General features: G+C 47.6%; 1 protein-coding gene across 2 annotated transcripts; it reads right to left on the bottom strand.

The window, feature by feature from the left end:
* Nucleotides 1–361: 361 nt before the first annotated feature.
* Nucleotides 362–14,960, bottom strand: alas1 (aminolevulinate, delta-, synthase 1). 2 transcript variants are annotated; one of them, XM_081358615.1, is made up of 11 exons: nt 14,776–14,960; nt 13,899–14,080; nt 12,536–12,727; nt 11,566–11,676; nt 11,077–11,299; nt 10,325–10,509; nt 9,269–9,448; nt 9,025–9,189; nt 2,395–2,663; nt 1,855–2,017; nt 362–883 (listed from the first exon to the last, which is right to left on the bottom strand). In XM_081358615.1, the coding sequence occupies exons 2-11, from the start codon at nt 14,062–14,064 to the stop codon at nt 723–725; spliced, it is 1,815 nt and encodes a 604-aa protein (XP_081214741.1). In that variant the 5' UTR covers nt 14,065–14,080; nt 14,776–14,960; the 3' UTR covers nt 362–722. The 2 variants fall into 2 exon arrangements, with proteins under 2 accessions (XP_081214741.1, XP_081214742.1); XM_081358616.1 differs by lacking the exons at nt 13,899–14,080; nt 14,776–14,960 and adding an exon at nt 13,750–13,850.
* Between the last annotated feature and the right edge of the window lie 11,891 nt (nt 14,961–26,851).

Raw genomic sequence — 26,851 nt, 5'->3', positions numbered from 1 at the left:
ACACCTGCTCTCCGAGCTCGTCTGGACAGTGTCGTTCTCCACATGACCCACAGATGTAGGTTAGTGTGCCAGGTTCGGTTATGAACACGACTCATAACAGTCACATTCACTTCCCTATTCTGCGAGCGCAGAAAACAGGGCAGTTGCACAAGACTAATCTGAACTAGCATTCAGCTAGTCGTACTGTTCCCATTCAAATTAAACCAATCTGCCTTTCTATATAACTGACTTAAAGTTATGACCAGTTTTGAAGAAAAAAAAAACGATTAGATGACTAACATGTAAGGCTATACTGGGCAGTTTATGCGACCGACCCAGCGGAGATTCAACAGAAGCACAAACACACACAGCAAACATGAGATCTGAGCATTATCAGTTTATTTAAACCTGTGAAGTACATCAGAGTAATGCTTGAGTGATTGGTGGATCAAATATGAATAAAAACTGGCCTACACTAGTTAAACATCTTTAAATATAAAATACTTTAGATTTACTTCATAAACAAAAGACATCAATACACAAATCAAGTGGTCTAAATATGTTTTCTCTGAATTGGATGGATGATAGTCAGCCGCGGGCCGACACGGGCTGACTGAGGTGTGTGTGTGTGTGTGTCAGCCGCGGGCCGTTACGGGCTGACTGAGGTGTGTGTGTGTGTGTGTGTGTGTGTGTGTGTGTCAGCCGCGGGCCGACACAGGCTGGCTGAGGTGTGTGTGTGTGTGTCAGCCGCGGGCCGACACGGGCTGGCTCAGGCCGCTGAAGAAGGACTTCTCCCCGTCACTCATCAGCTGGAGGTGCAGCGGCTGATGGCAGAGGTTACACTGAGCGGAGGAGATCGGCTTGAGCTCCAGACCCGCCTCCGTCCACGTGTGCCTCAGCTTATCTGTGCACAACACAAACACACAATTACAACACTGACACGTTATGGCTGACTTCACACACACTCACTCACACACTCACTCACACACTCACTCACACACTCACTCACACACTCACACACTCACTCACACACTCACTCACACACTCACTCACACACTCACTCACACACTCACTCACACACTCACACACTCACACACTCACTCACACACTCACACACTCACACGCTCACACGCACACACGCTCACTCACTCACTCACTCACTCACTCACACACTCACTCACACACTCACACACGCTCGCTCACACGCTCACACGCTCGCTCACACGCTCACTCACACGCTCACTCACACGCACGCTCACACGTTCACTCACACGTTCACTCACACGTTCACTCACACGTTCACTCACACGCTCACACACACGTTCACTCACACGCTCACACACTCACACGCTCACTCACACGCTCACTCGCACGCTCACTCGCACGCTCACTCGCACGCTCACTCGCACGCTCACTCGCACGCTCACTCGCACGCTCACACGCTCGCTCACACGCTCGCTCACACGCTCACTCACACGCTCACTCACACGCTCACTCGCTCACTCACACACTCACACACTCACACACTCACACACTCGCTCACACGCTCACACGCTCACTCGCACACTCGCTCACACGCTCACACGCTCACACGCTCACACGCTCACTCACTCACTCACTCACTCACACGCACACTCACACGCACACTCACACGCTCACTCACACGCTCACTCACACGCTCACTCACACGCTCACTCACACGCTCACTCACACACTCACTCACACACTCACTCACACACTCACTCACACACTCACTCACACACTCACTCACACGCTCACTCACACGCTCACTCACACACTCACTCACACACTCACTCACACACTCACTCACACGCTCACAGACACACACAGACACATAGACACACACACACTCACCCACGAAGTACTGCATCATCTGCGGCGTGTGGTGTGGCGTGGGCGCGATGCGCAGGAGCTCCTCTCCGCGGGACACCGTCGGGTAGTTGATGGCCTGGACGTAGATGTTGTAGCGGCTCATCATGAGGTCACAGATCTCCGTGTTCTTCTCAGCGTCTGCAACCTGAAGCACAGATGTGTGTGTGAGCGTTCAGTCGCACACGTGTGTGTGTGTGTGTGAACGTTCAGTCGCACACGTGTGTGTGTGTGTGTGTGTGAGCGTTCAGTCAGCACACGTGTGTGTGTGTGTGTGTGTGAGCGTTCAGTCGCACACGTGTGTGTGTGTGTGTGTGTGTGTGTGTGTGTACGCACCCGCACTGGGATGATGTGGCTCGGGCAGTGTGAGAGTGTGTGTGTGTGCGTGTGTGTGTGTGTACGCACCCGCACAGGGATGATGTGGCTCGGGCAGTGTGTGTGTGTGTGTGTGTGTGTGTGTGTGTGTACGCACCCGCACAGGGATGATGTGGCTCGGGCAGTGTGTGTGTGTGTGTGTGTACGCACCCGCACAGGGATGATGTGGCTCGGGCAGGGCACCACGGGGAGGCCGGTGTCCAGTAGCATCTGGCGCAGGAGCTTGACGTTGCGCTGGTGTTTGAGGCGTAGCGATCGGCCCTCTTCGCTCTTCAGGATCTGGATGGACTGGCGCGCGCCGGCAAGGAGCATGGGAGGAAGTGATGTCGTGAAGATGAAGCCCGCGGCGTACGAGCGCACCGTGTCCACCAGCGCATTAGTGCTAGCGATGTAGCCGCCCACACACCCGAACGCTTTCCCTGCGCACACACACCAGAACACACTCAGCACTCAGGAAGAGGATAACACACGGATCATAACGAGCGCTGCTGTCGTCAAACACGGGATCATCCAGGATCTTTTTAATGGAGCATTCATTGAAAGTTTGAAACAAAACCGGCTCAGTGAGATGATCCACAAAGGCTGTGATTTCATTAAACATGTTTTAGATCCAAGAAATAAAGCCATAAATATTGAAATTATAATTTTACAGTTATAATGTAAAAAATTATTAAGTTTTATTATATTTTTCTTAAATACTCAATTGTTATAATTTATAATGAAATATTAAAATAGTAGAAAATCTTATATTGTTTTCTCTCCGTGTTCTCCCTGTGTTCCCCTTGTGTTCTCCCTGTGTTCCCCTTGTGTTCCCCTTGTGTTCCCCTTGTGTTCTCCGTGTTCCCCTTGTGTTCCCTCCGTGTTCTCCCTGTGTTCCCCTTGTGTTCTCCCTGTGTTCCCTCCGTGTTCTCCCTGTGTTCAGCCTGTGTTCCCTCCGTGTTCTCCCCGTGTTCCCTCCGTGTTCCCTCTGTGTTCTCCCTGTGTTCCCTCCGTGTTCCCTCCGTGTTCTCCCCGTGTTCCCTCCGTGTTCTCCCTGTGTTCCCCTTGTGTTCCCTCCGTGTTCTCCCTGTGTTCCCCTTGTGTTCTCCCTGTGTTCCCTCCGTGTTCTCCCTGTGTTCCCCTTGTGTTCTCCCTGTGTTCCCCTTGTGTTCCCTCCGTGTTCTCCCTGTGTTCCCCTTGTGTTCTCCCTGTGTTCCCCTTGTGTTCCCTCCGTGTTCTCCCTGTGTTCCCCTTGTGTTCTCCCTGTGTTCCCTCCGTGTTCTCCGTGTTCCCCTTGTGTTCCCTCCGTGTTCTCCCTGTGTTCCCCTTGTGTTCTCCCTGTGTTCCCTCCGTGTTCTCCCTGTGTTCCGCCTGTGTTCCCTCCGTGTTCTCCCCGTGTTCCCTCCGTGTTCCCTCCGTGTTCTCCCTGTGTTCCCTCCGTGTTCCCTCCGTGTTCTCCCCGTGTTCCCTCCGTGTTCTCCCCGTGTTCCCTCCGTGTTCTCTCCGTGTTCTCCCCGTGTTCCCTCCGTGTTCCCTCTGTGTTCTCCCTGTGTTCCCTCCGTGTTCCCTCCGTGTTCCCTCTGTGTTCCCTCCGTGTTCTCCCCGTGTTCTCCCCGTGTTCCCTCCGTGTTCCCTCCGTGTTCTCCCTGTGTTCCCTCCGTGTTCTCCCTGTGTTCCCCCAGTGCTCTCCCTGTGTTCCCTCCGTGTTCTCCCTGTGTTCCCTCCGTGTTCCCTCCGTGTTCCCCCTGTGTTCCCTCCGTGTTCTCCCTGTGTTCCCCTTGTGTTCTCCCTGTGTTCCCCTTGTGTTCTCCCTGTGTTCCCCTTGTGTTCTCCCTGTGTTCCCCTTGTGTTCTCCCTGTGTTCCCCTTGTGTTCTCCCTGTGTTCCCCTTGTGTTCTCCCTGTGTTCCCCTTGTGTTCTCCCTGTGTTCCCTCCGTGTTCTCCCCGTGTTCTCCCCGAGTTCCCTCCGTGTTCTCCCTGTGTTCCCTCCGTGTTCTCCCTGTGTTCCCCCAGTGCTCTCCCCGTGTTCCCTCCGTGCTCTCCTCGTGTTCCCTCCGTGCTCTCCGTGTTCCCTCCGTGCTCTCCGTGTTCTCCCTGTGTTCCCTCCGTGTTCTCCCTGTGTTCCCTCCGTGTTCTCCCCGTGTTCCCTCCGTGTTCTCCCCGTGTTCCCTCTGTGTTCCCCCAGTGCTCTCCCTGTGTTCCCTCCGTGTTCTCCCCGTGTTCTCCCAGTGTTCCCTCTGTGTTCTCCCCGTGTTCCCCCAGTGCTCTCCCTGTGTTCCCTCTGTGCTCTCCCGGTGTTCCCTCCGTGTTCCCTCTGTGTTCTCCCTGTGTTCCCTCCGTGTTCTCCCTGTGCTCTGTGTGTGTTCTCTCTGTGTTCTCCCTGTGCTCTGTGTGTTCTCCTTGTGTTCTCTCTGCGTTCTCCATATGTTCACCCTGTTTTGTGTGTTCTCTCTGTGTTCTCCCTGTGCTCTGTGTGTGTTCTCTCTGTTCTCCCTGTGCTCTGTGTATTCTCTCTGCGTTCTCCATATGTTCACCCTGTTTTGTGTGTTCTCTCTGTGTTCTCCCTGTGCTCTTTGTTCTCTCTGCATTCTCCCTGCGTTCTCCCTGTGCTCTGTGTGTTCTCCCTGTGTTCTCTCTGTGTTCTCTCTGCGTTCTCTCTAAGTTCTCCATGTGCTCCCCATGTTCTCCCGGTGTTCTCTCTGTGTTCTCTCTTCGTTCTTTGTGTTCTGTGTTCTCCCTGCGTTCTCCCTGTGTTCTCTCTTCGTTCTTTGTGTTCTCTGTGTTCTCCATGTGCTCTGTGTTCTCCCTGTGTTCTCTCTGCGTTCTCCCTGTGCTCTGTGTGTTCTCCCTGTGTTCTCTCTGCGTTCTCCATGTGTTCTCCCTGTGCTCTATATGTTCTCCGTGTTCTCTTTGTGTTCTCCCTGTGCTCTGTGTTCTCTGTGTGTTCTCTGTGTTCTCCCTGTGTTCTCTCTTCGTTCTTTGTGTTCTCCCTGTGTTCTCTCTTCGTTCTTTGTGTTCTCTGTGTTCTCCATGTGTTCTCCCTGTGCTCTGTGTGTTCTCCCTGTGTTCTCTCTGCGTTCTCCATGTGTTCTCCCTGTGCTGTGTGTTCTCCCTGTGTTCTCTGTGTTCTCCCTGCGTTCTCTCTGTGTTCTCCCTGCGTTCTCTCTTCGTTCTTTGTGTTCTCTGTGTTCTCCATGTGTTCTCCCTGTGTTCTCTCTGCGTTCTCCATGTGTTCTCCCTGTGTTCTCCCTGTGCTGTGTTCTCTGTGTTCTCCCTGTGCTCTGTGTGTTCTCTCTGTGCTCTGTGTGTTCTCCCTGTGTTCTCACTGCGTTCTCCATGTGTTCTCCCTGTGTTCTCCCTGTGTTCTCCCTGTGTTCTCTCTGTGTTCTCTCTGTGTTTTCCCTGTGTTCTCTCTGTGTTCTCTCTTCGTTCTTTGTGTTCTGTGTTCTCTCTGTGTTCTCTCTCCGTTCTTTGTGTTCTCCATGTGCTCTGTGTGTTCTGTGTTCTCCCTGTGTTCTCCCTGTGCTCTGTGTGTTCTCCCTGTGTTCCCTCTGCGTTCTCCATGTGTTCTCCCTGTGCTCTATATGTTCTCCCTGTGCTCTGTGTGTTCTTCGTGTTCTCTCTGCGTTCTCCATGTGTTCTCCCTGTGTTCTCTCTTCGTTCTTTGTTCTCTGTGTTCTCCATGTGTTCTCCCTGTGCTGTGTTCTCCCTGTGTTCTCTCTGCGTTCTCCCTGTGCTCTGTGTGTTCTGTCTGTGTTCTCTGTGTTCTCCATGTGTTCTCCCTGTGCTCTGTGTGTTCTCCCTGTGTTCTCTCTGCGTTCTCCATGTGTTCTCCCTGTGCTCTGTGTTCTCTCTGTGTTCTCCATGTGCTCTGTGTGTTCTCTCTGCGTTCTCCATGTGTTCTCCCTGTGCTCTGCGTTCTCCATGTGTTCTCCCTGTGCTCTGTGTTCTCCATGCGTTCTCCCTGTGCTCTGTGTGTTCTCTCTGTGTTCTCTCTGCGTTCTCCCTGTGCTCTGTGTGTTCTCCCCGTGTTCTCTCTGCGTTCTCCCTGTGCTCTGTGTGTTCTCCCTGTGTTCTCTCTGCGTTCTCCCTGTGCTGTGTATTCTCCCTGTGTTCTCTGTGTGTTCTCCCTGTGTTCTCTGTGTTCCCTGTGTGTTCTTTGGGTTCTCTGTGTTCTCCCTGTGCTCTCTCTGCGTTCTCTGTGTTCTCTCTGTGTTCTCTCTTCGTTCTTTGTGTTCTCCATGTGTTCGCCCTGTGCTCTGTGTGTTCTCTCTGCGTTCTCCCTGTGCTCTGTGTTCTCTCTGCGTTCTCCATATGTTCACCCTGTTTTGTGTGTTCTCTCTGTGTTCTCCCTGTGCTCTTTGTTCTCTCTGCATTCTCCCTTTGTTCTCCCTGTGCTCTGTGTGTACTCCCTGTGTTCTCCCTGTGCTCTGTGTGTTCTCCCTGTGTTCTCCCTGTGTTCTCCCTGTGTTCTCTCTGCGTTCCCCCCTTTGTTCTGTGTGTTCTCCCTGTGTTCTCTCTGCGTTCTCCATGTGTTCTCCCTGTGCTCGATGTGTTCTCCCTGTGTTCTCTCTGCGTTCTCCCTGTGCTCTGTGTGTTCTCCGTGTTCTCTCTGCGTTCTCCATGTGTTCTCCCTGTGCTCTGTGTTCTCTCTGTGTTCTCCCTGTGCTCTGTGTTCTCTCTGTGTTCTCCCTGTGCTCTGTGTTCTCTCTGTGTTCTCCCTGTGCTCGATGTGTTCTCCCTGTGTTCTCTCTGCGTTCTCCCTGTGCTCTGTGTGTTCTCCGTGTTCTCTCTGCGTTCTCCATGTGTTCTCCCTGTGCTCTGTGTTCTCTCTGTGTTCTCCCTGTGCTCTGTGTTCTTTATGTTCTCTGTGTTCTCCCTGTGTTCTCTCTTCGTTCTTTGTGTTCTCTGTGTTCTCCATGTGTTCTCCCTGTGCTCTGTGTTCTCCCTGCGCTCTGTTCTCCCTGCGTTCTCCCTGTGCTCGGTGTTCTCTCTGTGTTCTCCCTGTGCTCTGTGTGTTCTGTCTGTGTTCTCTCTGTGTTCTCCATGTGTTCTCCCTGTGCTCTGTGTGTTCTCCCTGTGTTCTCTCTGCGTTCTCCATGTGTTCTCTCTGCGTTCTCCATGTGTTCTCCCTGTGCTCTGTGTTCTCTCTGTGTTCTCCTTGTGCTCTGTGTGTTCTCTCTGTGTTCTCCATGTGTTCTTCCTGTGTTCTCTCTGTGTTCTCCATGTGTTCTTCCTGTGCTCTGTGTGTTCTCCATGTGTTCTCTCTGCGTTCTCCATGTGTTCTCCCTGTGCTATGCGTTCTCCATGTGTTCTCCCTGTGCTCTGCGTTCTCCATGTGTTCTACCTGTGCTCTGTGTGTGCTCTGTGTGTGTTCTCTCTGTGTGTGTTCTCTCTGTGTGTGTTCTCTCTGTGTGTGTTCTCTCTGTGTGTGTTCTCTCTGTGTGTGTTCTCTCTCTGTGTGTTCTCTCTCTGTGTGTTCTCTCTCTGTGTTCTCTTTGTTCTTTGTGTTCTCCCTGTGTTCTCTCTGTGTGTGTTCTCTCTCTGTGTGTGTTCTCTCTCTGTGTGTGTTCTCTCTCTGTGTTCTCTTTGTTCTTTGTGTTCTCCCTGCATTCTCTCTGTATTTCTCCCTGTGTTCTCTCTGCGTTCTCCGTGTTCTCTCTGTGTGTGTGTGTTCTCTCTGACACACATTTCACAGACTTCCCACCGTAAACAGCAGAACGCACAGACTCCACACACTGCTGATCGTCTAATGTGTTTCTAGGCCACGTCTAGATTCTGCACTACAGATTACAGGAAGAAAGGGTTTACCGAGCTCAATGTGCCGGTCGTGACACTCAGCCTTCAGGGAAACTCAGCCAGAGCAGCACAACAGCGCTGGTTTCCAGGCAACAAGAGATCAGAGGATCCACAGGAGCATTGAGTGGCCGTTACACACACACACACACACACACACACACACACCCAGCGCTCACGCTTCTCCTGCGGGAGCCGTTACTACGGTCGGGAACCGAACTCGGTACTTAATGGCACCAACCGAATTAAGATAGTACTCCTGTACCGATTCACATTAAATCAATCGGTGCCCGAGTAAGACTATTTACATCTGGATCCTGCACACACACACACACACACACACACACACACACACACACACACACACACACACACACACACACACACACACACACACTGAAGCATGCGTGACACTCAGTGTTTTTCAGTCTCTGCAGTCTCATATATGAGAACATGAACTTCATCTCCAGAGCCGCTCTGTGCTGATGAACTTCAGTGACTCTCTGTTATATCATTAACACACGGAAACTCAAAAGGTCTTCACCACAACCCGTCAAAATAAAAGTTCGGTTTACCTTGATGATATACTACTGTTCTACAGAAGAATTTAGATCTCAATTTAATAATAATACTAACACTAACACTTTAATTTCTTACAAAAGATCAATTAAGTTAATGTTTTACGTTTTCATTTGATTACTAGAAAATTCACAACACAGAATTTGTGGAAAACAAAAACATTTCATAGAAAAAATGTATTACTAAAATGGTTGTTTTAATTAATATTCAAGCATCCCAGACAATGGCAAGGCAGCTGTGGCATAATGCCAATAACACTTCTACAAATGACTTCATTTCTTCACAGTTAACATGCCTAAAGTACCGAAAAAAGGTACGGTTGGGTACCGGCACCGGATTTCAGGTACTGGTAAAAATGTTAACAGTACACAACCCTAGCCGTAACACACACATACACACACACACACACACACACACACACACTCACCCAGCGTGCCGGAGATGATATCCATCTTGTGCATCACCCCATCCCGGTCTCCGATGCCTCCTCCTCGGGGCCCGTACAGTCCCACCGCATGAACCTCGTCCACGAATGTGATGGCGCCGAACTCATGAGCGACATCACACATCTCCTCCAGCGGACACACAGCACCTGACACACACACACATACACACTCCGTGAGCTCCTGAAGCGCTGACCCGTAACCAGATCCCCAGAGGCTCCCACTGACCGTCCATCGAGTGCACCGTCTCGAACGCCACGATCTTCGGGCTCGAGGGGTCCGACCGCTCCAGGAGCCGCCGCAAGTGTGCCGGGTCGTTGTGCCGGAAGATGAACTTCTTGGCGCCGCTGTTCCGGATGCCCTGGATCATCGAGGCGTGGTTCCCTGCGTCCGAATAGATCTCGCAGCCTGAGGACAGAACAGCTCATTAGAGAGGACAAGTTACTTCCTGCAAATAACTAGGGATGAACGGATCGCAGTTGATCGTGACGCGTACGGGTCGGCACGCATGTCCTCTGTCGGCGAGGGTTCTCTCGGTTCTGTCATGAGTCAACAGTTGAGGAAGAAACCAGATGCGTGACGGTTTATTCGGTCTTAAAGTGACGGCAGCCTAATATTCCTGCTGTCGTCTGCGTCATTAATGCTAATAAAACAACTAAATACAGCTTTAACAAAGATGAAACTACATTTAATTTCAACAGTGAACAAATAGTGTTAGTTTACATTTAAGCTTAATTATTATTTTCTGTACCTGAATATTACAGTTAGACTTCGTAACTGTTATTTAGTAATAGGGCTGGGCGATATATCGCATGACATTGTTAGGCGCATCTCGTCAGTAAAGCCGGTTCCTTGATTAGAATTAAATCGCCATGACCTGCCTTCAGATGGAGCGGCATTCACTACACAGAGCCGTAGTTCACTGACAAGCTGAGCCATATCGCATTAATTATCGCAGGCGATACTGACGAGATGCGCCTAACAATGTCATGCGATATATCGCCCAGCCCTATTGAGTATTAATCTCTGCTTGTAATGTGTGTATTTGTTCTTATTTTATTACTGACTGTTCACTTGTCTTTAGTAATGTGTGAAGTCTATCAGTTAGGCTAGTAGTGTTTGCTGTGGTATCGAAGAACTCCCCCCCCAACAACCACAACAACCGTAAATGATACGAACTGTGAATTTTGTGATCCGTTCCACCACTACAAATAAATACTTCCATGATGTGCATATGTAAGAATGTGAGTGTGTGTGCTTCAGTGTGTGTGTGTTCTGAGTTACCGGGCAACATCTTGGCGAGCGTGAAGAGCGTGGAGTCGTTGGCCACGAAGCAGGAGGTGAAGAGCAGCGCGGCGTCTTTCCCGTGCAGATCCGCCAGCTCCAGCTCCAGGTCCACGTGGAACTTGCTCGTCCCCGAGATGTTGCGAGTCCCTCCGGCCCCGGAGCCGTGCTTCGCTAGAGTGTCCCTGTCAGAGAGAGCAGCACAGGCATTCGTCAACACACACACACCTCAGCACAGGCCCTCGTCAAGACACACACACCTCAGCACAGGCATTCGTCAACACACACACACCTCAGCACAGGCCCTCGTCAACACACACACACCTCAGCACAGGCCCTCGTCAACACACACACACCTCAGCACAGGCCCTCGTCAAGACACACACACCTCAGCACAGGCATTCGTCAACACACACACACCTCAGCACAGGCCCTCGTCAACACACACACACCTCAGCACAGGCATTCGTCAAGACACACACACCTCAGCACAGGCATTCGTCAACACACACACCTCAGCACAGGCCCTCGTCAACACACACACCTCAGCACAGGCCCTCGTCAACACACACACACCTCAGCACAGGCCCTCGTCAACACACACACACCTCAGCACAGGCCCTCGTCAAGACACACACACCTCAGCACAAAACAACATTATATTTGCATGAACAACATTCTATTCCAGGATCATTTCATTAGCTGACAATGTCCCAATGCGACGTTATCCACAGTTGCGCAGCGAGACTCACGTGATGGTCTGCAGCACCCGCGGGTGGCGGCTCATGCCCAGGTAGTCGTTGCTGCACCACACGGACACGTGTCTCCTGAAGGACTGGCAGTCGGAGTAATCGTCCGCCATCGGGAACTCCGTCGCTCGCCGGTTCACCGTCTTAAACACGCGGTACGTGTGATTGTCCTTCTTCTCCTCGATCTTCTTCTCAAAGAACTCGTCGTAGCGGAAGTTGGACACGGCTGAAAGAGAAGAGCACTGCGTTTCAGAACAGGGTTACAGCACAGGAAGTGGTTTGCAGGACAGGAAGTGGTTTGCAGGACAGGAAGTGGTTTACAGGACAGGAAGTGGTTTACAGCACAGGAAGTGGTTTACAGGACAGGAAGTGGTTTACAGCACAGGAAGTGGTTTACAGCACAGGAAGTGGTTTACAGCACAGGAAGTGGTTTACAGCACAGGAAGTGGTTTGCAGCACAGGAAGTGGCCAGTATGGGACAGAAGCACGTACTCTTGGGCATGTTCTCCTGCAGCAGATGCGAGACTCGAGCGGGTCGCTGCTTCATCAGCTTCTTCATGAGGTCTCCTCCCATCTTTGAGTTCAGCTCAGAGGCAGAGACGTCTGTGAAACAGCAACAGTCAGACCGGCAAACCGCTCGAACACAACGCATGGACTAATATATAATTAAAAACTAGTATATAACTAGTATATAATTAAATGTATATATATATACACACACTGTTAAAAAGGATCATGTAAAAGACTGTAAAAATGCTACGGTGAAAAACTGTAACAGATCCAACCAAACATTAAATGTAAAAATGTACAGTTTTTGGAAGTGAAAAAGAACAGGTCATTGAATAACTTACAGTGAAACACCGTAAACTGACATTCCCACAATTCCCTGCGTGGCACTTTACATTTGATGTATTTTGTTGAAATAACTGTTTCTTCATAGTTTTTCTTATTTTTTCAGTGATCAGTGATGTACACTATGGTTTAATGTTACACTTAATGTTGTTAAATTGATGTTTATTGCATTTTTTTAATTGGATGTGTTACCATGACGGTGTTCAGTGTGTGTGTGAATGAGTCTGTGCAGCTTCTCTATATTAGTATTAACTTTCTTGTGGAAAAGAAATTGGTGAACCACTGTGATTGGTGGTTGTCAGTGTATTAAATTGGTACAAAGCAGATATTAATACTTCAATAGTTCAATAGTAATAAATTAACATTATATCAGATGATGAAATACACTTATTTACTTTAAATTTAATTCTGTAAAACCTAAAATATTGCTACCGTATTTTTGACTGTAAATTTCTGGCAACCACAGCTGACGTTTTTATAGTCAACATATCGTATTATTCTACATCTGACCTTTGCATTGGTCTGAACTAAAACGACAGACGCGCTGAATGAAAACGCACGTTCCCTCTCTGCCAGTAGGTGGCGCTGATGGAAGAGCATGAAAACACACCTTTGCGCACGGTGCGCACCTCAGACACGTCCTCCTGTAGAGCCAGGCTGGCCTGCCGCACCACAGCACTGTTGCCCTGGCCCATCTCTGCCGCCAGGAACGGGCACTTGGAGGAGGAGCCGGTGGAGCCGGCGGGAGGGTGCGCCTCGGGGGGAGCGGGGCCGGCGGAGGGGCCCTCAGGGGCGGGCACATCTACAGAACAGAGAACACACTTCAGCAAACACACACACACACACTCGGGCCCTCAGACACATCTACAGCACAGAGAACACACTTCAGCAAACATACACACACACACACTCGGGCCCTCAGGGGCGGGCACATCTACAGAACAGAGAACACACTTCAGCAAACACACACACACACACTCGGGCCCTCAGACACATCTACAGCACAGAGAACACACTTCAGCAAACATACACACACACACACACACACACTCGGGCCCTCAGACACATCTACAGCACAGAGAACACACTTCAGCAAACATACACACACACACACTCGGGCCCTCAGGGGCGGGCACATCTACAGAACAGAGAACACACTTCAGCAAACACACACACACACACTCGGGCCCTCAGACACATCTACAGCACAGAGAACACACTTCAGCAAACATACACACACACACACACACACTCGGGCCCTCAGACACATCTACAGCACAGAGAACACACTTCAGCAAACATACACACACACACTCGGGCCCTCAGACACATCTACAGCACAGAGAACACACTTCAGCAAACACACACACACACACTCGGGCCCTCAGACACATCTACAGCACAGAGAACACACTTCAGCAAACATACACACACACACACACACACACACTCGGGCCCTCAGACACATCTACAGCACAGAGAACACACTTCAGCAAACATACACACACACACACTCGGGCCCTCAGGGGCGGGCACATCTACAGAACAGAGAACACACTTCAGCAAACACACACACACACACTCGGGCCCTCAGGGGCGGGCACATCTACAGAACAGAGAACACACTTCAGCAAACACACACACACACACTCGGGCCCTCAGACACATCTACAGCACAGAGAATACACTTCAGCAAACATACACACACACACACACACACACACACACTCGGGCCCTCAGACACATCTACAGCACAGAGAACACACTTCAGCAAACACACCTCACACACACTCACACTCACACACACACCTCACTCACACTCACCGTGACCGCTGGAGGTCATGGACCCGAGTGAGCGCACCAGTGGCCTCGAGGCGAGGTCCATCATGACGGGACACTTCACTGACACACACACCTACCTACACACACACACACACCTACACACACACACACACACACAGACACTAACTGACCGTGACCGCTGGAGGTCGTGGACCCGAGTGAGCGCACCAGTGGCCTCGAGGCGAGGTCCATCATGACGGGACACTTCACGGCGTACGCCACCAGGCTCTTGCGGGTCTGCTGGAGGAAGGCCTGAGGGACGCGGGACAGGAACGGGCAGCGCATGAGGGCGTCCATGATGATCCTGCAGAGTCTGAAACACAAGCGGCTCGTTAGATCCGGCAGTCTCTGAGGTCGCGAGTGTGAGCGTGTTCCTGTAACTCTCACACGATTGGCTCAGAGCCACGGCCTGAATCACATGATCACGGCTCACCGGGATCAAACCACTGTAATGCTGAACTCCTACAGTAATCTGACCCCAAACACACCTTAAACTGTAGAGGTGCTCAACACACACACACACACACACACACACACACACACACACACAGTTAGACCATTACGATGATTTCCTCATTCAGATCACTGTGATTCGGAGGAAAGCCTGTCAGGTCACTCATGATGATCTCTGATCAGTGTGTGTGTGTGTGTGTGTGTGTGTGTGTGTCACCTCTCCTGTGTGAAAAGAGCTGTGTGTATAAAATGTATATATATACACATACATAAACAAACTAAAAATGGATGAATTCGAACTATGAATAGTATTTAATAAATGAGCATTTGTCTTGTTCCCTATTGAACTCTCACTTCACTTCACGCGGTTTTCAGACACATCATGAAATAACTTCTAGATTTTAAGATAATCTACCGCTAAAGTAAAAGACTTTGACAAGTATTTGCTCTGACAGGGGTTTAGTAACGTTAACCCTTTAAAGCTCGTTTAGAAGCGCGACGCGTCCTTCGATGAAGCCGCGACCCTTTAATAAACAAACCACTTAAGTAACTCACCTCACTGATGTCCGATATTATAACTCCTTTCTATAACTGAGTCGCGCTGTCGATGAAAACAGTTTTTTCGCCTGTTTGTGTGTGTTATGTGTGCGATGAGCGCGATGTATCGTTATCCTGCACTGAGGACGAACGAGAGGGCGAGCGGCGCAGAGGGATTATATCAAACCATCAAATATCGCGAGACTTGCGTAACACTACGCACCGGAATTGTAAAATACCATAAAATATCGCGAGACTTGCGTCACACTGGCCGTCAGCGCACGCACGCCTATTTCCTTCCTTGAATTCATCATCATAAACCATATACAGTATAAAAACACTTTAATATTTCCTGTTAGGGTTGTGCCTCTTATATTTGTTTATGCTGTTAAATGGGAGTGTACAGGTAGAAAGTTGAGCAATTCCAGATACTTTAAGGGCGGTTTACGGTAAGCCGTACGTCTTACATAAATATTTCACATCGAAAATGAAAATTCATACTTTAAAAGGCACGTTTGACTCTTTCCTTCGCGGAACACAAAAGACAGAATACTATTCACTGTCATTGTACTATTGTTGTTGTAGTCTTGTAAAGCGCTTTGAGAGGAAACTTCTAAACGCGCCATAAAAAAATAAAGTTTATTATTATAGTTTATTATTTCTGCGTTTCGCAATGCACTTCGTTTCAAAGCAGATTTACAAGAATTCATGATGTTACTGTTTATGACACCTATTTGTTCACATTATTGAATAGTTTATGATGACAACAGTGTGATTTGCAATATTTTTTACCATATGAACGTGTAAAAACAAGCTATAAAAGGGAATGATGCATGAGACTGTCATTTCCCAAATTTATGTTTAATATCTTGTGTCCCACGGAAGAAGTCATTGGAATGACGTAGGTGAGGAATGGACAATTTTCATTAGGCTATTGATTTAAAAATACATTTATTGTATTTTTGTTAACAATGTTAACAATTAGTGTAATTGTGATGGTATGTATGTATATTATTATTTTCTTTTTCCTCACCATTAAATGCTGGAAGTTATCTTCATTGTACTTAAGTATATAGTCACGTGTGAGCATGCCATGGGTGTTATCGGATTAGAAATTAAAAATGTTGATTCTGTACATATATTGTGTTGTATTCTGGAAAGTTTCTGAGAATCAATAAAACTGTTAATCATAAAAATAAAAATAAAACATTTATTGAAGTGTTAATGAATGTAAGACACGTAGTCTATAACAAATATATAGGAAATAGAGTTCATTCAATCACGATAAATGAGTTGTTTAAACGTTCTGGGGGAGGAGGATAAAACATCTGAAGACATTAAAGTCACCATGAAATCAAAATGGACAGTTCTATTGCAGAATGATGCGTACCGATATTTTTCTGGATAAAGGACACAAGAAAAATGCTTTAATGATCTACAGCAAAATAGAGCAAGCATTAGTGATCACAAACATTTAATACTATTACAATATTGTAGTACGTTTGACAAAAACTGACATTTACACACAAACTGGCCACCAGCTGCAACTTTCAGACGCTCCGATCTCTCTCGCACTGCATTCTGGGATATCAAGCCTGGGCATCATCATCAGATGAAGCATCATGGGACACGGTCACTGGACGGCTCTTCTTGTCTTCCTGCTTTCAGACACATCATATAGATGGATATGACAAAATTAATGTATGCATTATGTCATTATATTAATTGTTTTAATCTTAAGTCTGAGTGGATCTGTAACTTGAGGTCAGTCTCATTTTCCTATTATATTCCTATTACAATTAAGTGACTATTTTTAATGGCAAACTATAGGAGCAAAATCTGAATAGCAGCAGCTGCATTTCTGTGTCTCCAGGCGAGCAGAGTTCGCAACACACGGCACGGGTTCGAGTCCCAGGAGACGCGTGGACTGGTGAAATGATTACCTTGAATGCAGTGTCACTTTAGACCAAAGCATCTGTGTAACAGTAATGAAGTGTAAATCATAGCAGGAGAGAATAGGTTTATTCTGTTAATGATACTTTGATTTGACTGAGTAACTGAAGCATTTTCTACATGTTGCAGGAATAAGACATGGACTTTCTTACACATTGTTTGAAGTCTGTTAAATCATTACCCAACAGGCCATGCTGTGTGTGTGTGCCCTCTGCTGACAGCAGTAGGTCCAGCGGCGTGTGTGTGTGTGTGTGTGTGTGAGAGCGCCCTCTGCTGACAGCAGCAGGTCCAGTGGCGTGTGTGTGTGAGTGTGTGTGTGTGTGTGTGTGTGAGAGCGCCCTCTGCTGACACAACTGAAGTCTGGTTGGCCAGTTTGAGGCAGTAAATGGCAGAATCCAGCATTTCTCAGGACGAGTTGATGTGTGTGTGTGTGTGTGTGTGTGTGTGTGTGTGTTCTCCTCAGAGTCGTGTGTGTGTGTGTGTGTGTGTGTGTGTGTGTGTGTGTGTGTGTTCTCCTCAGAGTCGTGTGTGTGTGTGTGTGTGTGTGTGTGTGTGTGTGTGTATGTGTGTTCTCCTCAGAGTCGTGTGTGTGTGTGTTCTCAGAGTTGTGTGTGTGTGTGTGTGTGTGTGTGTGTGTGTGTGTGTGTGTGTTCTCCTCAGAGTCGTGTGTGTGTGTGTGTGTGTGTGTGTGTGTGTGTGTGTGTGTGTGTGTGTGTTCTCCTCAGAGTCGTGTGTGTGTGTGTGTTGTTCTCCTCAGAGTCGTGTGTGTGTGTGTGTGTGTGTGTGTGTGTGTGTGTGTGTGTGTGTGTCCAGTGTGTCTGAACTATCACTGTCAGAATCACCTGCAACAGAGGCTCTTGAAGAGCAGCAGAACAGCCTGATGGAGCCACCGATCGATTGACAAACAGGCATTAAGGTCATGAAATCAAAATTGACTTGCTTTTTTTGGTCAATCTTTAGATTAGAGTCCAATTCTCACTAACTAACTATTAACTACAACTTTTTCCTCAATAAACTCCTGATAACTGCTTATTAATAGTTAGTAAGGTAGTTGTTAAGTAAGGATATTAGGGGATTTAAGGGATGTACTAGAATATGGTCATGCACAGCCAATATCCTAGTAATATGCATGAAAATCCACAACTAGTTCACAGTGAGAATGTGACCCTATTTTTATGGAATATTGCAGTGTTTATTCTAAATGATTTATCGGTGAACATCATTCTTGTGTTAATAATCTTGAATCAGAATAAGTTCCTCTTGCAGCATCTCTTCTCTTCTCTGATGATGTGGACGGGGCAACTGTCACTCACATGAGATCCACCAATAGCAAACCACAACCATCCAAACATCCAATCAGAGACACAATCAAGCCCCACCCACATTTGTTCTTGTTCCAGAAACGTTTCACTCCGATATACAGAACAATAGATTGGATCAGGTAAGATGTATCAGGTATGACATCACTATGACGTTTCAGGTATGACATCACTATGACGTATCAGGTATGACATATCAGGAATGACATCACTGTGAAGGATCAGGAATGACATCACTGTGAAGGATCAGGTATGACATCATTGTGACGGATCAGGAATGACATCATTGTGACGGATCGGGTATGACATCATTGTGACGGATCAGGAATGACATCATTGTGACGGATCAGGAATGACATCATTGTGACGGATCAGGAATGACATCACTGTGAAGGATCAGGTATGACATCATTGTGACGGATCAGGAATGACATCACTGTGAAGGATCAGGAATGACATCACTGTGAAGGATCAGGTATGACATCATTGTGACGGATCAGGAATGACATCATTGTGACGGATCAGGAATGACATCATTGTGACGGATCAGGAATGACATCACTGTGAAGGATCAGGTATGACATCATTGTGACGGATCAGGAATGACATCATTGTGACGGATCAGGAATGACATCACTGTGAAGGATCAGGTATGACATCATTGTGACGGATCAGGAATGACATCACTATGACGGATCAGGAATGACATCATTGTGACGGATCAGGAATGACATCACATACAGAGGCGAGTTGCATTTTAGCACTTCCAGTTCCACCGTCCCGAAGTCAGTGGGTTTGAGTAGGGTTTTGGGTAAATGGCTGAAATAAGGTCTGTGACGAACACAAGCTCAAGACCCTCTCACCTTTTATTCTACGACATAAAATACATCAGTATTACTCAGTTGAGGGTCTTGAAAAAGATAAGTATCATAAACCCTTGTTGATCACACAGCTTACTTTTTAGCGATTATCCAAAAGCCTCTGGGAAATTCCTGTTGGGTGTTTGTCGAGGGAACCGGTGCGATGGGAACTGATGATTGGCCTGCCGTGACTCTATAGGGAAGAAAAGACCAGCTGTAACGTTCTGGTAGTAGTTGAAAGCACAAGACGAAGATGAGGGTTAAACACAAACTTTACTGGTTAAGCTCAAGCAGGACAGACATAAGACACTCTCTCACACACACACACACACACACACACACACACACACACTCACACACTCTCTCACACACACACACACGCACACACACACACACACACACACACACACACACACACACACACACACACACACACACACACACACACACACACCAGAGCCACTCCTGTCACCTGAGGACAGGAAACTAAGGCTATAATTCACACGGGCTCACAGAAACTGGACAATAGAAGATTGGAAAGACTGGTCGGATGAGTCTGGATTTCTGCTGCAACATTCAGGTGAAGGGCCAGAGTCTGGAGTGAACAGCATGAAGCGTGGATCATCTTGCCCTGTGTCAGCGGTTCAGGCTGATGCTGGTGTAATGGTGTTTTCTTGCCTCACTTTAGGCCTCTTTACCAGACCTGAGTATTGCTGACCATGACCTTCCCTTTATGACCACAGTGGATCATCAAGCTCAAATCATCTCAAACTGGTTTCTTGAACATGACAGTGAGTTCACTAAACTCAAATGTCTCCTCAGTCAGCAGATCTCTTTGGATGTGGAGGAACGGGAGATTTGCCTCATGGATGTGCAGCTGATAAATCTGCAGCAACTGATAATATCATGACAATATGGACCAGAATCTCAGAGGAATGTTTCCAGTAGCTAGTTGAATCTCTGCCATTAAGAATTAAGGCAGTTCAGAAGGCAAAAGGGTGTCGAGCAGTGTGTACCTAATAAAGTGGCCAGTGCTTTAAGTAAAGTGTTACCACCATCATTTCTATTTACCTCAGATTATAACGAAATTGTCTTTTGGTTTCCAAAGTAACATGGACTAAGATCATTGCCACTCCTGAATCTCAATGGCCTTCAGCGAAGCTTGATGACGAGATATGCAGCTTTCCGTTAGAGAAACACCCAGAGCGTTACTGACAGACTGGGAAGAGAGGAGCTGCAACAATGGAGAATATGGGGAATAATCAACATTCAAGCAGGAAAACCTGCTCTAGTAGAGGCTGAAACAACATCAAGACTGTGGGAAAGGGCAGAATAGGTCCTCTTAAAATAATACAGAAACAGCAGATGTAATAGAGTAACTTACTGTTATTGTCCACATCACTGTGATATATTACAGTATATTACTAGAGTAAGAATCTAATCTCATCAGATTAATCTAATAATGATTTTAATTTGCAAGTGTGAGAAGAATCAATGTGGAGCATTCATTCACGTTAACAACAAAATCATATTATATACCATTTAATAATATGTTGTGTGAGTCTTTGATGCAGGAGTGTATTAAGATATGTTTTGATGTGAATTTGCTTGTTTCATTTTTTTTTTTTTTAAGTTTTAATATAGTTCTTACACTCATTTCAGAAGTAACTTCAGGATAAAACTTAATTTGCATGTATAGTTCATGAACGATTATTTGAAGATTGAAGATATTATTTTAAGTATTGAAGATATTTCTTCAGTTTCACAGGTTTCATTGGTGTTTAGTAAATGTAGAATTGAAATGTAGAATGAATTTCATAGAAATGAAATCATATGAATTAAAAACTTATTGTATCACTCAGTTCTGCTGTGCATATTTTAAATGTAAAAAAACCTTGAATAATCTATTATATGTCTCTTGCATAACATTGCTTGTTACGTTCAACCATGTACACAACCACAAAGCATGGCGTAGTCAGCCGGATCCGGGCCGTATCCAGATCAGATGGAGGACCTGCGCCTAGACACGACCACAACGCATGATGTAGTCAGCCGGATCCGGGCCGTATCCAGATCAGATGGAGGACCTGCGCCTAGACACGACCACAAAGCATGGCGTAGTCAGCCGGATCCGGGCCGTATCCAGATCAGATGGAGGACCTGCGCCTAGACACGACCACAACGCATGATGTAGTCAGCCGGATCCGGGCCGTATCCAGATCAGATGGAGGACCTGCACCTAGACACGACCACAAAGCATGGCGTAGTCAGCCGGATCCGGGCCGTATCCAGATCAGATGGAGGACCTGCGCCTAGACACGACCACAACGCATGATGTAGTCAGCCGGATCCGGGCCGTATCTAGATCAGATGGAGGACCTGCGCCTAGACACGACCACAAAGCATGGCGTAGTCAGCCGGATCCGGGCCGTATCCAGATCAGATGGAGGACCTGCGCCTAGACACGACCACAACGCATGATGTAGTCAGCCGGATCCGGGCCGTATCCAGATCAGATGGAGGACCTGCACCTAGACACGACCAAAAAGCATGGCGTAGTCAGCCGGATCCGGGCCGTATCTAGATCAGATGGAGGACCTGCGCCTAGACACGACCACAACGCATGATGTAGTCAGCCGGATCCGGGCCGTATCCAGATCAGATTGAGGACCTGCGCCTAGACACGACCACAACGCATGATGTAGTCAGCCGGATCCGGGCCGTATCCAGATCAGATGGAGGACCTGCGCCTAGACACGACCACAAAGCATGGCGTAGTCAGCCGGATCCGGGCCGTATCCAGATCAGATGGAGGACCTGCACCTAGACACGACCACAACGCATGATGTAGTCAGCCGGATCCGGGCCGTATCCAGATCAGATGGAGGACCTGCACCTAGACACGACCACAAAGCATGGCGTAGTCAGCCGGATCCGGGCCGTATCCAGATCAGATGGAGGACCTGCGCCTAGACACGACCACAACGCATGATGTAGTCAGCCGGATCCGGGCCGTATCCAGATCAGATGGAGGACCTGCGCCTAGACACGACCACAACGCATGATGTAGTCAGCCGGATCCGGGCCGTATTCAGATCAGATGGAGGACCTGCGCCTAGACACGACCACAACGCATGATGTAGTCAGCCGAATCCGGGCCGTATGCAGATCAGATGGAGGACCTGCGCCTAGACACGACCACATCGCATGATGTAGGCAAGGCAAGGCAAGGCAAGTTTATTTATATAGCACATTTCATACACAATGGCAATTCAAAGTGCTTTACATAAAAGAAATTAAAATAATAAAAAGAAATAAGAATAATTAAAACAGTTAAGAAAAATAAAAAATAAAATACAGTACAGTACAAACAGTCGGACGAACATTGGCACAGTGCTCATTCAGTAAATGCACAGCTAAACAGAAGTGTTTTGAGTCTAGATTTGAATGTGACTATTGTAGGAGCACGTCTGATCTCCTCTGGAAGCTGGTTCCAGCTGCGGCTGGCATAATAGCTAAAAGCAGATTCACCATGCTTTGAGTGAACCCTTGGTATTTCTAGCTGATATGATCCTAGTGATCTGAGTGATCTGTTGGGTTTATATTCAGTGAGCATATCTGCAATGTATTGAGGTCCTAGGCCATTGAATGATTTATATACCAGCAATAATACTTTAAAATCAATCCTAAATCTAACTGGGAGCCAGTGTAAAGACCTGAGGACTGGTGTGATATGTTCATATTTTCTGGTTCTGCTCAGAATCCTGGCGGCAGCGTTCTGTATGAGCTGCAACTGTCTTATGGTCTTTTTGGGAAGGCCAGTGAGGAGTCCATTACAGTAATCCACCCTGCTGGTGATGAAAGCATGCACAAGTTTCTCTAAGTCTTGTCTGGAAACAAAGCATCTAATTCTTGCAATATTTTTCAGATGATAGTATGCTGATTTAGTTATTGCTTTGACATGACTACTGAAACTAAGGTCTGACTCTAGTGTCACACCAAGATTCCTGACTTGATTTTTAGTTGTTTGACCCCTAGAGTGAAGGTATGCATTCACCTTGAGAACTTCATCTTTGTTTCCAAATGCAATGACTTCAGTTTTGTCTATGTTTAACTGAAGAAAGTTTTGACACATCCAACTTTTGACTTCATCAATGCGTTGGCACAGGGAGTCAATGGGGCTGTAATCGTTAGGCGATAGGGCTAAGTAGAGCTGTGTGTCGTCTGCATAGCTGTGGTAAGAGATTTGGTTCTTTCTCATTATTTGGCTCATTGGGAGCATATACAGGTTGAACAGGAGTGGCGCAAGAATTGAGCCTTGAGGTACTCCGCATGTCATGGATGTCCACTCAGACTTATGGTCTCCTATACTCACATAATAACCTCTCCCATCTAAGTATGACCTGAACCATTTTAGGACTATCCCAGAAAGCCCCACCCAGTTTTCCAGCCTGTCAAGAAGTATGTTATGATCGACAGTGTCAAATGCAGCACTGAGGTCGAGTAACACCAGCACTGATAGTTTGCCTGAATCAGTATTTAAGCGAATATCGTTTATTATCTTTATGAGCGCTGTCTCTGTGCTGTGGTGCGGTCGGAAACCAGACTGAAAATTGTCAAAGTATCCATTCAAGCTCAAGAATTTGTTCAGCTGATTGAAGACAACTTTTTCAATGATCTTGCCTATGAAAGGAAGATTTGAGATCGGCCTATAGTTGCTTAATATGGTCTTATCCAGATTGCTCTTTTTCAGGAGGGGCTTGACAACTGCAGTTTTCAGGGAGTTTGGAAAACTCCCAGAGCGAAGTGAGACATTTACCACTTCTAGAAGATCTGCTTCTAAACTGTTTAACACACTTTTGAAAAATGATGTGGGAAGTGTGTCAAGAGCGCATGTTGATGTTTTAAGGTGCTGTACAGTTTCTTCCAAAATTTTGCCATCAATTTCTTTGAAATCAGACATAGTAACTACTTTCTCAGGTGGTTTGATCTGTCTGACCCCTGAGCAACTCAAGCATGTGCTGATCACCTTTCTGATATTACTGATTTTCTCAGAGAAGAAAGAAGCAAACTCACTGCACTTGTTCTCTGAGAGCATTTCACTGGGAATCTGGCTTGGGGGGTTTGTCAGTCTCTCTACAGTAGCAAAAAGAGTGCGTGTGTTGTTTAAATTGCTGTTTATAATATTTGAGAGGAAAGTCTGTCTAGCTTTGCCTAGTTCCATATTGAAAGCATGAAGGCTGTCTTTGTAGATGTTATAATGGACTACAAGTTTAGTCTTCCGCCACATGCGCTCTGCTTTTCTGCATTGTCTTTTCATAGTTTGCACAGCTGTTGAGTTTCTCCAAGGTGCTTTTTGTCTGCCACTCTTCCTTTTGACTTTCACAGGAGCAATATCATCAATTATACCTTTAACTTTTGAGTTAAAAGAATCAAGGAGAAAATCAACAGAGTCTGCAGATATGCTTGGTGTTGAGGATATAGCCTTCATAAATAGTACACTAGTGTTCTCATTTAAGCATCTCTTCTTGACAGACACAGATCTAGCTTCAGTGGCAGGAGAGATCAATATATCAAAGAAAATACAGAAATGATCAGACAGTGCTACATCCTTAATTACAATTGATGAAATGTTTAGACCCTTACTGATAAGTAAATCTAGAGTGTGTCCACGATTGTGTGTGGGTCCATGTACATGCTGAGTCAGATCAAAAGTTTTTAAAACACTTTTGATTTCTTTTGCCATATTGTTTTCTGCATTATCTATGTGGATGTTAAAATCTCCAGCAATGGCAAAACAGTCAAACTCTGAGGTAATTGCTGATAACAGTTCTGTAAAGTCCTCAGCAAAGGCTGGAGAGTATTTTGGAGGCCTGTAAATAATGATAAGTGAAATGCGTGGAGCACCTTTTAACACAATACCCAGATATCCGAAAGAAGGGTAATTCCCAAATGATATTTGCTTACATTGATAGATATCTTTAAAAAGAGCAGCTAGACCCCCACCTCTCTTAACAGCTCTGCAGACACTCATAAAAGTAAAGTTAGGAGGGGCTGTTTTATTGAGGACTGTTGCACTGCAGCTGTCCTCTAGCCAGATTTCATTTAGAAGCATAAAATCCAGGTTGTTTGTGGTTATTAAATCGTTGACTAGAAGTGATTTATTTTTAAGTGAACGAATGTTTAAAAGTGCTAACTTAACAGTCTTACTTTTTGTACCCACATCAATCTTACTTTGACGTGTAATAGGCACCAGATTAGTTAGGTTTGCTGCACGGCTATTGAAGGCCTTAGACTTTCTATCTTGTAATAGAACATCAATAGAGAAAGATACCAGCACACTGGGTTCCCGCTTGTTCTGTAAACATTTGAGAAAGTTACTGTTATCAGAGCGGGGACCCAAAACACATCACTGAGAGCTGGTATCAGTTGTTTTTAGTTCACCTCGAGCAGATGGAGGAGGGTGTGGGCCCTGGCGTTGTGGCAGAGGCCGAAGAGCTCTCACAGGAGGGGGAGGGCGAGCTGGGCCTGCAGGCTTTGGTGCGGGTGGTAATAGTGCCTGTCGTTTTTTGGTTGGTATCTGGGGGCTTGCAGCAAAAGAGTGGGATAGTCTGGTTCCAGCATACACCAGTTCTTCCATTTTCTGTGAGAAACACAGAAGAGGCGAAGCTGGAGAGAGGGATAGCGTGTCTGGTGAAAGGGGCTGTTGCTCTGGTGTTATAGGAGGTTGTGATATGCTGTCCTGGCTTCCCTGGCTGTTTTCCAGGAAGTCGTCCTTGGGTGCTGAATCTTCAAGCAGTTCTGATATGTCTCTCAGCCGGATATGTCTCTCAGATGTAGTCAGCCGGATCCGGGCCGTATCCAGATCAGATGGAGGACCTGCGCCTAGACACGACCACAGCGCATGATATATTCAGCCGGATCCGGGCCGTGTCCAGATCAGATGGAGGACCTGCACCTAGACACGACCACAGCGCATGATGTAGTCAGCCGGATCCGGGCCGTGTCCAGATCAGATGGAGGACCTGCACCTAGACACGACCACAACGCATGATGTAGTCAGCCGGATCCGGGCCGTATCCAGATCAGATGCAGGACCTGCGCCTAGACACGACCACAGCGCATGATGTAGTCAGCCGGATCCGGGCCATGTCCAGATCAGATGGAGGACCTGCACCTGGACACGACCACAGCGCATGATGTAGTCAGCCGGATCCGGGCCGTGTCCAGATCAGATGGAGGACCTGCACCTAGACACGACCACAACGCATGATGTAGTCAGCCGGATCCGGGCCGTATCCAGATCAGATGCAGGACCTGCGCCTAGACACGACCACAGCGCATGATGTAGTCAGCCGGATCCGGGCCGTATCCAGATCAGATGGAGGACCTGCGCCTAGACACGACCACAACGCATGATGTAGTCAGCCGGATCCGGGCCGTATCCAGATCAGATGCAGGACCTGCGCCTAGACACGACCACAGCGCATGATGTAGTCAGCCGGATCCGGGCCGTGTCCAGATCAGATGGAGGACCTGCACCTAGACACGACCACAACGCATGATGTAGTCAGCCGGATCCGGGCCGTGTCCAGATCAGATGGAGGACCTGCACCTAGACACGACCACAACGCATGATGTAGTCAGCCGGATCCGGGCCGTATCCAGATCAGATGGAGGACCTGCACCTAGACACGACCACAACGCATGATGTAGTCAGCCGGATCCGGGCCGTGTCCAGATCAGATGGAGGACCTGCACCTAGACACGACCACAACGCATGATGTAGTCAGCCGGATCCGGGCCGTGTCCAGATCAGATGGAGGACCTGCACCTAGACACGACCACAACGCATGATGTAGTCAGCCGGATCCGGGCCGTGTCCAGATCAGATGGAGGACCTGCACCTAGACACGACCACAGCGCATGATATATTCAGCCGGATCCGGGCCGTGTCCAGAT

The sequence above is a fragment of the Scardinius erythrophthalmus genome (assembly GCF_964197995.2).
Source record: "Scardinius erythrophthalmus genome assembly, chromosome: 25".
Lineage (NCBI taxonomy): Eukaryota > Metazoa > Chordata > Actinopteri > Cypriniformes > Leuciscidae > Scardinius > Scardinius erythrophthalmus.
This window is presented reverse-complemented; position numbering and strand designations above follow the sequence as displayed.